The sequence below is a fragment of the Paramacrobiotus metropolitanus genome, unplaced genomic scaffold, assembly GCF_019649055.1.
Source record: "Paramacrobiotus metropolitanus isolate TYO unplaced genomic scaffold, Prichtersi_v1.0 Parri_scaffold0000063, whole genome shotgun sequence".
Lineage (NCBI taxonomy): Eukaryota > Metazoa > Tardigrada > Eutardigrada > Parachela > Macrobiotidae > Paramacrobiotus > Paramacrobiotus metropolitanus.
Window position 1 is genome coordinate 493,583 of NW_026570283.1, and position 12,441 is coordinate 506,023.

General features: G+C 40.7%; 3 protein-coding genes across 4 annotated transcripts; 2 read left to right on the forward strand and 1 right to left on the reverse strand.

The window, feature by feature from the left end:
* Positions 1-6: 6 nt before the first annotated feature.
* LOC129593654 (coiled-coil domain-containing protein 124-like) lies at positions 7-4,639 on the reverse strand. 2 transcript variants are annotated; one of them, XM_055490083.1, is made up of 4 exons: positions 4,229-4,639; positions 3,945-4,116; positions 949-1,075; positions 7-501 (listed from the first exon to the last, which is right to left on the reverse strand). In XM_055490083.1, exons 1-4 carry the CDS (start codon positions 4,385-4,387, stop codon positions 276-278), a joined length of 684 nt encoding a protein of 227 aa, XP_055346058.1. In that variant the 5' UTR covers positions 4,388-4,639; the 3' UTR covers positions 7-275. The 2 variants fall into 2 exon arrangements, with proteins under 2 accessions (XP_055346058.1, XP_055346057.1); XM_055490082.1 differs by lacking the exons at positions 3,945-4,116; positions 4,229-4,639 and adding exons at positions 1,567-1,738; positions 1,851-2,278 and having other exon boundaries at positions 17-501.
* Positions 4,640-6,651: 2,012 nt separating this feature from the next.
* Positions 6,652-8,743, forward strand: LOC129593655 (protein arginine N-methyltransferase 1-like). Its single transcript, XM_055490084.1, has 7 exons — positions 6,652-6,683; positions 6,763-6,835; positions 7,014-7,086; positions 7,152-7,199; positions 7,492-7,820; positions 8,211-8,298; positions 8,379-8,743. Exons 3-7 carry the CDS (start codon positions 7,038-7,040, stop codon positions 8,522-8,524), a joined length of 660 nt encoding a protein of 219 aa, XP_055346059.1. The 5' UTR covers positions 6,652-6,683; positions 6,763-6,835; positions 7,014-7,037; the 3' UTR covers positions 8,525-8,743.
* A 526-nt stretch (positions 8,744-9,269) lies between these two features.
* On the forward strand, positions 9,270-12,401 carry LOC129593791 (uncharacterized). Its single transcript, XM_055490253.1, has 2 exons — positions 9,270-9,825; positions 11,629-12,401. Exons 1-2 carry the CDS (start codon positions 9,741-9,743, stop codon positions 11,940-11,942), a joined length of 399 nt encoding a protein of 132 aa, XP_055346228.1. The 5' UTR covers positions 9,270-9,740; the 3' UTR covers positions 11,943-12,401.
* The last annotated feature ends 40 nt before the right edge of the window (positions 12,402-12,441 follow it).

The following is a 12,441-nucleotide window of genomic DNA, read 5'->3' on the forward strand; positions in this document are numbered from 1 at the left end:
TCTTGATTACCAGTAAGTATAAATACCTTACTCAGACGCACTGTACAATCTAGTGAACGAACACAATATTACGGATCCAAAGACTGGATTTCAACCTTTCGCAAGATCAGAATTTTCTATTCACTCAAAATAAATTTCAGGCGCAAGTGAGAAATGATTCCAATCTGCAGCGTATCAATAAAAAACCTTGAAGTGCAAGGAACGGATCACACGACTGTACGGATCGTTAACGCCCTTAGACCGGGAAAATACCAGTATAAAAAACATAAAAAATGCTAAGCGGATTCTGAAGGTTTAGAATTGAACTTTTGTGTAGGCTGGTTAAAGGGATTGTCGGGGGATTTCTGCCATTCTTTTTTCAGCATTTGTTTCAGCTGGGAAAGGCGAAAATCGGGGTACTCTTTCTTCAAGCGCGCCATCTCGCGCTCCTCAAAGGCCAGATAGGCCGCTTTCATTCGACGCTCGGGATGCTTCTCCATATCCGCCGCCGCATCTTTCACGCTAAACACCAAAAAAGGGCAAATGAACAATAAAATATCAACAACCGCAGAGCAAGTGCATACTATACTCTACGAACTACGTGTGCTATTTTTAATTTTCATCACTGCAGTTTACGTTCTTGCCGTACAACGATCAAGTATTAGTATTATAAAGGCTGGGACGTAAATAATATGATAGCTATCGTTAAAATACATAAACGCGTTTCATGAATTGCACATACCGAAGTACGTATATTTTGCTTTATACCACAGTACACAGCGACTGTAAAAGCTTACCGATTGTACTCGTAAAGTATCCGACCAAAGAAAAAAGCAACCATAAGAAAAATTCGACAATACCGACAAAGTAAGTATCACTTTGCTGTTTGCAAATCGTTAACATTGAAGGGACATTATATCTACATTATTCTACAGTAAATGTATAAATATATGCACAAGAGCAACGCACCTGAGCACGGCCAAAGCTTCGTCAACATTTCTCGCGTGGTGGCCCTCGCCAATTTCTCGATTCAGATTCTCATGGAGAACGTCTTCGGTTTGCGCGATCAGTGATTTGTCTTTTGGGGCTTGGGCAGCTGAAAATAACTGCCGTCTGTTACATCTGTCAAGGTACTGAGGAAGAAAATATCGCCCAAAGAGGAATTATTAGAATATTTTAAAACGTAGAGTGAGCGTAACGTAGAGATGCAACGCCTATTTCCTTGCATAATTCAAAATTTTACAAAATGCAAAAACGTCATCCGTATCCATCCATACAAGAGCAAATCTTTGACACCCTTCACCACCGGCCATACAAAAGCGCGCCTTGCAATATTCAAAAATGAACCAGTATTTCCACAAAATAGATACAGTACTTAGTACTTAAATAACCTAATTCCAGTCATAGCCAAAAGTCTAGGCAGCTTACAATTAGTTGTCCGTAAGACTTGTTATTCTTTTGGCAAAGTGTTTCCGCAGTCATTAGAAAGTAAATACGCTTCGTACAGTATTTAAATACTTCGTACAGTATTTAAATAATTCGTACAGTATTTAAATTTGAAGTCTGTAAGTGCCCAGCTCTATATACCTATCTTAGCTTCGAGATCCTGTCGAGCTTGGACATGTGCGTCGATCTGAGCGCGCGTCACTTTGACAGGAGCGGGTTTCGCTCCCTTCAATGCACTTGTCTCCTCTTCCAGCAGCTTCTCTCGCTCCAACTTCTTCTGCAGAGTCTCCTGCTGCTTACGTTCCTTCTCATCCTGCAACAGAGTTGCAATTACATATTGTAATCACTTAATTAACATCAAGAGCGAACTCATTTCAAATTTCTTTATAATCCTGCCATTCAATCATCAACCAGGGTATTGTCACCTTGCGTTCCAGTTTGCGCTGAACGTGCTTATCGTTATCTTCCCATAATTTATCTTCATCTTCCTTTTCCTTGCGCGCTTTAGCCTCCTGTTTTACGGCATCCTGTCGAGCGCGGGCTTCGGCTGCTTTGGAATTCTCACCGTGAAATTTCTTGGGCATTCCTCAGACTGGCCAGAAAATACAATACACGAGGCCAGGACCAGTAAGGTATATAATTATATAAATAAGCAGACCAGGAGTTACTAGTAGATGAGTATGGCAGATCAACCAAGAAGAACTGCGAGAGTTTTTAGCGAAGATTATGAAGAAAGGACACTGCTAATAGAATCCAAAATCAAAGAAACTGGGAAAAGTAAGGGAAACCTTCAGCCTCAAGTCACTCCAAAATGAAAACACTTTTTTCCGTTTCATTTTTCCGACTGTCAAGTTGTCAACACAAATTTTCGACACAATCATGAGCATTGCACGCACTCACGAAATGCGCATTTATGCACGATGCGCCGCGATTGCGTCAGAATGCTGTCAAAGGAAAACCGTATAGGAAATTTTAGGATCAAATTTAAATCACTTAACGTTGGACCAGTCACAGTCGTGGATTGGTTTGTAATCTAATAATGGTTTGTAATCTAGAGCTAGCTTGGTGTTTTTTGTCGTTGTAGTAAATTTGACCATGTGAGTTAATTTGCTAAATTCCCACAGTCCCTACAAATTTTCTTTGCTATTGAATTAAGTACGTGGCATTGCGATTTGCGATCAAAATAAATCATTATGGACGATTCGGTGCCTGATTTGGAAGTTGTGGATGGCATGGACCAGTTAACGCTGGACCATTCTTCGCATCGGCCTTTCCAGCCGAACAGCGCCGAAAACCTCTCCAACAACAGCGATGATGACGGTAAGGGTTTTATTTTTCCTGGCGTGTTTTAATTATTAAGTAGCATGCTAAAGCTTGTAGATCATAATTCATAAAAATTGTTAAAAAAATTCATAAAAACAGGTTTTTAAAGTTTTCAGTGGCTTTTTTTTAGTCCAGCATGCGCATGCAAAAAGTTCTGCCCAAGAAATTGTTTCGATAAGATAGAATGAAATAAACTTGTCTTGAGTGCCTGTTTGACGATTGGTAGACGACATGGAAGAGGATTACGAAGAGCCGGAGATGGTCCAGTCGGAGCCGGTCTCCTGCTTCTTCTGCCTTTTATCCGACACGCCGGAAACGATTCTCGCTCACTGTTTGGAGAAACACAATTGTGATTTCCGGGGGTTCGCTAGAAAAAATCGTTTGCCCACAGAAGAGATCATCCGAATGGTTAACTTTTTCCGAAAGACAGTAAGAATTAAACTTTTAACTTTAAAGGAAGGGTGCACCGGGTGCTGACTCATGAGTGCGGTGCTTTTGAAACTAAAGTTACACCGTTAGCTCTGATGCAACTATGTTTACTGCATGGTTAGAAAATATAACCTAAATTCTCACCTTTTGCAAAATATGATTAGTACGAGTATATCCTTCGTGACATATTGACTGTTGACTTCTAGAAATGGGAACCATTTATTTTGCAAATGAAATTGTAAAGTACTGAATTCGAAGAAACCCGATATAGCTCTAATTACTGTAGTAGCCTTTTCTATGGTAGTAGAATATGTTGCGTTTACTGTTTTGCCTTTTCCCTACTGAAGCGACCCAGTCCAGAAGGCTTAGCCGTGAACATCTCTACCGGATCGTGGACCGACAGTGATTTGCGGGCCTTTCGTAACAGCTGGGTCGATGATATTTGGATGACGCCGGTGGATTCTGCCGACCACGGAATTGTTTCTTGTAGGTAATCAAGATATTACATTTCTCCTTGCATTACCGTTTCAAAATTAGTTTTGAAATCGTTAGGATTAGCACGTTTATTTGTTCTGGTAAAGTGAAACTATTTTTTTGCAAATAGTTGCGAGATAGTTGTAGAGTAAGATAATGTATCTTTTGGTAAAGTGTTTCCGCAGTCATTATAAAGTAAATACGCTTCGTACAGTATTTAAATACTTCATACAGTATTAAATAATTCATGCAATATTTAAATTTGAAGTCTGTAAGTGCCCAGCTGTATATACCTATCTTAGCTTCGAGATCCTGTCGAGCTTGGACATGTGAATCGATCTGAGCGCGCGTCACTTTGACAGGAGCGGGTTTCGCTCCCTTCAACGCACTTGTCTCCTCTTCCAGCAGCTTCTCTCGCTCCAACTTCTTCTGCAGAGCCTCCTGCTGCTTACGTTCTTTCTCATCCTGCAACAGAGTTTCAATTACATATTGTAATCATTTGATTAACATCAAGAGCGAACTCATTTCAAATTTCTGTATAATCCTGCCTTTCAATCATCAACCAGGGTATAGTCACCTTGCGTTCCAGTTTGCGCTGAACGTGCTTATCGTTATCTTCCCATAATTTATCTTCCTCTTCCTTTTCCTTGCGCGCTTTAGCCTCCTGTTTTACGGCATCCTGTCGAGCGCGGGCTTCGGCTGCTTTGGAATTCTCACCGTGAAATTTCTTGGGCATTCCTCAGACTGGCCAGAGAATACAATACACGACGTCAGGTGAGTAAGGTATATAATTATATAGTTCCAAATTCCAAATAAGCAGACCAGGAGTTACTAGTAGATGAGTATGGCAGATCAACCAAGAAGAACTGCGAGAGTTTTTAGCGAATATTATGAAGAAAGGACACTGCTAGTAGAATTTAAAATCAAAGAAATTGGGAAAAGTAAGGAAAACCTTCAACCTCAAGTCACTCCAAAACGAAAACACTTCTTTCCGTTTCATTTTTCCGACTGTCAACACAAATTTTCGACACAATTATGTTATGAGCATTGCGCGCACTCACGAAGTGCGCAGTTATGCACGATGCGCCGCGATTGCGTCAGAGACTCAGAATGCTGTCGAAGGAAAACCGTATTTATTTAAAATCGAAATTTTAATTTCTTAAATTTGGACCATCAAATTCTTATTAACGTTGGACCAGTTACAGTCGTTGTAGAGCTAGCTTGGTGTTTTTTGTCGTTGTGGTAAATTTGACCATGTGATTTAATTTGCTAAATTCCCACAGTCCCTACAAATTTTCTTTGCTATTGAATTAAGTAGGTGGCATTGCGATTTGCGATCAAAATATGTAAATCATTATGAACGATTCGGTGCCTGATTTGGAAGTTGTGGATGGCATGGACCAGTTAACGCTGGACCATTCTTCGCATCGGCCTTTCCAGCCGAACAGCGCCGAAAACCTCTCCAACAACAGCGATGATGACGGTAAGGGTTTTATTTTTCCTGTAGTGTTAATTCGTGTTTTAATTATTAAGTAGCATGCTAAAGCTTGTAGATCATAATTCATAAAATTGTTAAAAAATTCATAAAACAGGTTTTAAAGTTTTCAGTGGCTTTTTTTTAGTCCAGCATGCGCATGCAAAAAGTTCTGCCCAAGAAATTGTTTCGATAAGATAGAATGACATAAACTTGTCTTGAGTGCCTGTTTGACGATTGGTAGACGACATGGAAGAGGATTACGAAGAGCCGGAGATGGTCCAGTCAGACCGGTCTCCTGCTTCTTCTGCCTTTATCCGACACGCCGGAAACGATTCTCGCTCACTGTTTGGAGAAACACAATTGTGATTTCCGGGGGTTCGCTAGAAAAAATCGTTTGCCCACAGAAGAAATCATTCGAATGGTCAACTTTTTCCGAAAGACAGTAAGAATTAAACTTCAATTTTAAAGGAAGCGTGCACCGTGTGCTGACTTGTGAGTGCGGTGCTTTTGAAAAACTAAAGCGACACTGTTAGCTCTGACGCGTTACGCAACTATGTTTACTGCATGGTTAAAAAATAAACCCTAAATTCTCACCTTTTGCAAAATATGATTAGTACGAGTATATCCTTCGTGACATACTGACTGTGGAATTATCGATGTACTCTTCGAAATGGGAGCCATTATTTTGCAAATGAAATTGTACAGTACAGTACTTAATTCGAAGAAACCCGATATAGCTGTAATTATTGTAGTAGCCTTTTCTATGGTAGTAGAATATGTTGCGTTTACTGTTTTGCCTTTTCCTAACTGAAGCGACCCAGTCCAGAAGGCTTGGCCGTGAACATCTCTACCGGATCGTGGACCGACAGCGATTTGCGGGCCTTTCGTAACAGTTGGGTCGATGATATTTGGATGACGCCGGTGGATTCTGCCGACCACGGAATTGTTTCTTGTAGGTAGTCAAGATATTACATTCCTCCTTGCATTACCGTTTCAAAATTAGTTTTGAAATCGTTAGGATTAGCACGTTTATTTGTTCTGGTAAAGTGAAACTATTTTTTGCAAATAGTTGCGAGATAGTTGTAGAGTAAGATAATGTAGTACTGTACGATATACAAGTGAATTAAGGGCTTTACGAGTTAGCTTTATTGTTTGTTGATAAAAGTATATGATCGTTGATCGTGTCATCGTAATACGATAAGTATGGTAGAAGCACCTGATCTATTTTCATTTCAAAATTTTTAATGTGGTAAATGGAGCATTTGCTTGGATAATCTGATTATGTACATCCATAACACTGTTGGCCTTAGTCCTTAGGTAAACGCTGGTAGGCAGTGTCAAATTGAAAATAAATCTATTTTCGTCGATACGAAATTAATGTTGTTGGATGTTAATGAATGGGTTTATTACCATTGTGTTTAGTGCCGTCGGTCTCTAAACTAAGTTTCTGCTCTATGGCTGTGTTTTCTGTTGTGTAACTTACGTTTTCATTAAAAATTTAGACGGCCGTATGCTGGAAGGCTGATATCATCGATTACGCACAGGCAATTGCTCTGTAAGCAGTTTTGGGAGGAAATGCCACTTTTATTATGGTTAATTTTAGCCAAAGAATTCATGGAATTATGGGGTTTTAGTGAAAATGGCCTAGCCGATCGAATCCGTTTTATTCATGCTGACCTGGACAAAACCCGGCTTCCAATTGAGAAGGTTGGTAAAGTGGGTTGAGAGGGTGACTTCTCGTGGGGTTTTTTTGCCCGGTCATAGGAAGAAGCTAGCAAGTATTCGGGAAAACAATTCGGTGAAAATATAATTATATCTTGTATGTCGATAATAACGTTATCGATCCCTTCAAGATTTACGATTGACATTTGTTTCCTGATCTTAGGTCGACGTGATTGTATCTGAATGGATGGGCTATTTCCTGCTTTTTGAAGGAATGCTTGGTATTCATATTTTCAGTGGCTTATTAAAGCTCGCCTATGCTGATTTGTAACGATTTGCTGTTGCGCTGTTGTTTCCTTAGATTCCGTTCTGTTGGCTCGTGACAAGTATTTGGCACCGAATGGAACAAGTAATAAAAACTAATATGCATATCTGTACAAGCGTAATTCATTTTACTTTTAACACTGAACATTTACATTTAATACCATTTGTATATGGTACATATGCACCATATGCTAGAGTAGGTAGTGCATTTAATTTCAAAAGTGCCTTTATTTTTTGTCGAATTCGAAAGTTTGTCCTCATTGAAACCCTTGTTGCCGATTTGTAGGTTTGTATAATTAGTAGGTCTGCTGGTAACACTCAACGTTTTTTAATCTGTTTGGTAGATGCAGTTAACGCTTTTCGGTTTGATTTTTCAGTGATTCCAAGTCGTGCCAGTCTGTTCTTAACGGCCATATCCGACATGGAGTCCTGGGAAACCCGTGTGGGATTGTGGGATAATGCGTACGGACTGCGCTTCCGCTGTTTAAAGGACCATTCGTTGAAATTCCCCGGTGTGGATGAAGTGAGAGACGAACATGTTGTCACGAGCCGCAGCACTCTGCGAGAGTGGGATCTGATGACCTGTACGACGCGTGATTTGGAGTTTGAAACGCGGGTTATGGTCAGGGTGCTAAAAACAAGCAGTCTGACGGCGCTCGTGGGATTTTTCGATGTAGGATATAATAACCCGACGGCGGGATTACAGGTAGAGAAAAACAATCTGTATGACTAAATTTGATTTTTGTATGATTTATCTCGATTTTTACAATGACTGACCGGACTTGCTCCTCTAATGTGGGAAGCTGCGCCTACCACACTAACAATAAGTGTCCGTTTCATATTCGAGTTCGAGCATTAATCTAAGATGATAGATAGTATTCTCACTTCTCAGTGCCTCATTAAATATGTGTGTTGATTTGTATTTTGTTATTTTTAATGCATTTTACAATTAATCAGTCTGTAGCCTTATAACGGTTTCACACTTTTATTGTCGTTGTTCGTCTTGATTCTGCGTCCTTTATCCTTTGCTGCATCTTGTAATTTGCAAGTAACTACGTGACGCGTAATCCATGTCATCTACTTGGCAACGTTTTAGACAATGCTCTGCACCGGTCCGAGCTTTCCCGTGACGCATTGGGCGCAGTCGGTGTTTTATCTGGAGAAGCCATTTCCTGTTACGGAAGGTAAGGATCGCTGCAACAAATCGCCGACTTCGTTTGTATTCTGAGTCTGAGCGCATGGTTTTACCGTTTGGTGATTACAGGTCAGGAACTGAATATTGCCACTCGGATTATGAAGTGCCGTGATGATCATCGTGGGTTGGAAGTGACCTTTCGTATTTTTAACGGAGAGGGTGTGGGGAATAATTTGGAGGAGACATGCCTTTGGCAACAAACATACCAGCTTTGATCTTTTAAGGATATATTTGTGTTCTCTAGTGAATTTTAGTTTCGGTGGTGGTTGTTATTTATAGTGAGTATTAATTGTTATTGCATACGTTTATGGTTGTTGTTGTTAACGGTATCATTGCTATTTGCTAATAATCCAAGTCTTAACAAAAAAAGTGTTTTTGCAGTACGTAATTCAGTTCAGGACTATTGTTATTCGGCAGTGTGCATTTAAATACGAAATACAGATATGCGTACTTACGTATAAGTACTTATCTGTAAAGTAGAGTATGCGTAGTTCGCTTCATTAGTTTATTAACGTTGTTCGTCTGGTGCAATACTTATGTTATTTTACATACGGATGTGCCGTCACATGCTAATAGTACGAAGTATGGATTTATTTAGGCATATCATAATATTATAGAAGTGAGTAGGCCTCCTATCATGATCTCATCCATTGTATTAAAAAATGCCGGTCAGGATGTGCGTGGCAGCCGCTGAATTCCCCGTATACCACGACCGCAGCATGTTTTGCGTATATCCGGCAGTTTCCCATAATATCTCCGCTTCCTCGTGATGGATTGATTTACAAAGCCATCATCATGGTCGCAACAACAAACACCACCGCGTTCCATTGTCCCGCTGCATCGCTGGACCACTTTAGGCGTAGATCCCATTTGGGAGGGGGCCATCGATCGAACACCCATTTAGATGGCGGCGCACTGATATGAAATGATATTATAAAAATACTCCATTATGGACTCGGTACGGTCATGCCATACTCGATCAGTCTTCGGAGGCACTCACAGTTCCGGTCGTAGTCGGCGAAGGGATGCCGGGTGCGCCGATGCTCTTAATTAAGCGTCCCTGGACTAATTAAGAGCAGTGCACGGCGTACGTAAAAGCTGACCAAGCGGACACTCTGTTTCGTATTGATCCTGTAGTTGGCACACCGCTTATTTTATGCTGATGCGGGCATGAGTGGCGCACGTTGGGTTCAATTGGTTTAGCGGTAATGTTGGCTCATCTGCATGGTATCTGTTAACTGTGCGTATAAAAAGGGCGTTGATCGCATGACACATACCAGGTACGTTTTCTTGTATAGACCGATTATTCACCGTTTTTACCGGCGCCGGTGTTCGACTACTTAAATTCCCGTGACGACGGAAGTGTACAGTATATCGGTAGTTCTCGTTCGCAGTTTGTAGCAGCTTGCTTGTTTTTATTTACCGGGTAGAATGCGTTTGATCAGTTTTACTTGCTTTCTCATTGGACTGGTGTTTGTGTCGTGCAAGAGCGTCTCCGTGGAGGCTGATAAGACTGGTAAGTTAATCTATTTCTGCCTTACTCCGGTGTTGCTTGTAACGGCACATTGGCGACAGTATCAGTACGTAGATCCAACTCGTTATATTAGTTAGGTTCAGACTCCAGATAATATTATATTTTTCTATTCCATCGCCGCACGCGAAAGTGAGCCTAATTTACGTATTTACGTAAATAATCTAACCCGGCAGTTTTTCTGCCAGATGCCACTCTCATGAATCCCTTCCTTTTCTGGCTGCGGTTTATGGCTATATGCGCAACAATATCCGTTCATATTGGAGCTGATGGTCTTAAGCTTTGTGAATTTTACAAGGATCCTTTCAGAACTCTAACATGTAATAACTAATTAACTAAATATAAGCTGTAAAGCTTTAGAACATACGAATTCCAGAAGAGCTTAAGCTCTACGCGAACATGTCCGGCACTTGAGGTTTTGAATTATGAATTAGTACTCATTAACTTCGTTTTCTTCCCGATTATAATGTGGTTGTTACTGAGAGAGTAAGTACCGTAAAAGCGTTTTTCTTGCGTCAGGCAGTAACTTATTCAAAATACAGTTATGGAGCGCACTTTTATCGACTAGAGTAGGCTATATATGCGGTGCTTTCTTGATTGTGACCTTTAGACAATCTTGAATAAGTGGAGGTGCAGCAGCATTTACCATATAGCCCAGATTAATGGGGTTGTGATTTATAACTAAAGATGAAATCGGCGAAGATTGCTGTGTACAACATACAATTACTTATGTAGGAACACGTTAGGGTACAATACACGTGGTTTTATACGTACAGTATCTGCCAGTTATCGCCACTGTCATTGTTTCTCCGAAAACCCATCACAGTATTCGTATCTGGCGCGCCTCATGTCTGCAGTTTTGTCCTACCACTAATAATGCAAACGAAAATAATAATCTTACCTTAGAGTGAATAGTGCACTAGGTTGTCAGAAGACGATTATTAGTGTCGCAGACCGCAAGAAGTTCTCAAACATGACCTTTCGCGAATCTCAAGAATTGCAATACAGTATTATTCGTTATACGAATCAGGTGCGCGGTGCTTCGATACGGCGATGCTATTAGGAAGTCTGGCTGGTACAACTGCTCAGATTCTTTCGTATATCTCTATTCTGTTTAATGGTCTCGCAAAGCCGATATTTCTATGCAAAGCAGAAAAAACACTTCGGCTAAAAACCAGTTGATTGCGACGCTCCCAAGCTGGAGGCTGTTTTTGTGACGTGAGCATACTCCCGAAGGGTTGCTCAGAATTCAGAACCCAAGTGTATAAAGGCCAATCGCTATACAGTTTCTCAAATCCAGCAACCTTTCGAGAACGAAACACATTAATCATAAATTTTGAATTTGTCTAATCGATTTCTTGTTTTCTGAAATTGTTGCGATTTTGTAGAATAAAAGTACCGGAATGGTCCGGTATGCGGTGTAAGCTGAAAACACTTACTTATTATAATTATAGTCAATGACAGTGATTATATTATTTTGAAAAATTGTGAAATTGTTATGAAAACTTCAAATTAATTAACCTGTTGCACGGCAATCCTGTTGTACGTCAGACCCGAAAATCATAGTACAGTAACATGGGTGCATTTAGCTTTAATTTGCACATCGCAAAAGTAAAGATTTTCGAAACTACAGTAGTAAAATGCTGTGCCGATCTGTACTTCACTTATGGAGATTAATTCCCGTCTAGCTTTTCTTCGCAGTAGTGATAACCTGATTGCATGGCCTATCCTTTGTTATGCCTAACGCTCACAGAATACTGTAATTAATCAGGCATTTTGGACTCACAGGTCACGGACGACGCCCATTGGACACCTGGGCACTGTCGCGCATGCGTCGCGACATCGCCGGCCTGATGTCATCAGCCGGGGCAGCACCGTACATGGACGCCAGCACCGGCATGTTCGTCTATGCCGCCAACACAGACTCCGATGAAACCGGCATTCCGGCAGTGAAAGCCTTACATCAGTCCGCCGATCCTGGACTAGAGAACATAATTCGTGCCTACACCATGACGAAACGACGGGCCAGCAAGATGAGTTGTCTGAAGAGCTGTGTCGGCAATCATATTCTACATCCAATGCAGTGTCATTCCCTATGCTAACGATGGTCCCCCAAGATATCGACTTTAAGATCTTTGGCTCATCGAATTCGCTTGTATGAAACATGTATTTTGTTATAACGCACTCAAAGATTTTCATTTACGTCAGCGCGCATGTTCATTCCACAGTTTTTAATTTAAGTGTCCAGTTCTGAGTTCATATAACATTAGATAAAAACGGTTAATGAGTTTAATTTGGGTGTAATTACAAATCTACTGACAATTGAAATGAAATAGTAAATGCTCGTACTGCAGGCAACCGTAGCACAGCAGCTATGCAGTACAGTGAGTACAGTAAATAAGTAATTTTGGGACAGTTTGGGTTCAGCCTCGAAGACTTGTCATCAGAGATCGAATTCGAAGTCAGCTGATCTGTGTTTGTAAGTGTACAACATATTTACGCTTTTTATTTGCATTCTGGAGCTGCAACCTGCAAGCGCTTTTCGGCATTGTCTGGAATTAATTAAAGACGCTTATCGGTTCCGTACTCCCGTACTTCGCG

Bases quoted from the DNA above. Each gene is read 5' to 3' on its own strand.
- LOC129593654 (XM_055490083.1), bottom strand. From the start codon at position 4,387: ATGCCCAAGAAATTTCACGGTGAGAATTCCAAAGCAGCCGAAGCCCGC. The intron at 4,117-4,228 runs GTGACTATACCC...ACTCTGTTGCAG, and splicing joins AGCGCAAACTGGAACGCAAG to GATGAGAAAGAACGTAAGCA. The intron at 1,076-3,944 runs GTATATACAGCT...AGTTATTTTCAG, and splicing joins GGATCTCGAAGCTAAGATAG to CTGCCCAAGCCCCAAAAGAC.
- LOC129593791 (XM_055490253.1), top strand. From the start codon at position 9,741: ATGCGTTTGATCAGTTTTACTTGCTTTCTCATTGGACTGGTGTTTGTG. The intron at 9,826-11,628 runs GTAAGTTAATCT...TTGGACTCACAG, and splicing joins CGTGGAGGCTGATAAGACTG to GTCACGGACGACGCCCATTG.
- LOC129593655 (XM_055490084.1), top strand. From the start codon at position 7,038: ATGGGCTATTTCCTGCTTTTTGAAGGAATGCTTGGTATTCATATTTTC. The intron at 7,200-7,491 runs GTAATAAAAACT...TTGATTTTTCAG, and splicing joins TTTGGCACCGAATGGAACAA to TGATTCCAAGTCGTGCCAGT. The intron at 7,821-8,210 runs GTAGAGAAAAAC...GCAACGTTTTAG, and splicing joins ACCCGACGGCGGGATTACAG to ACAATGCTCTGCACCGGTCC.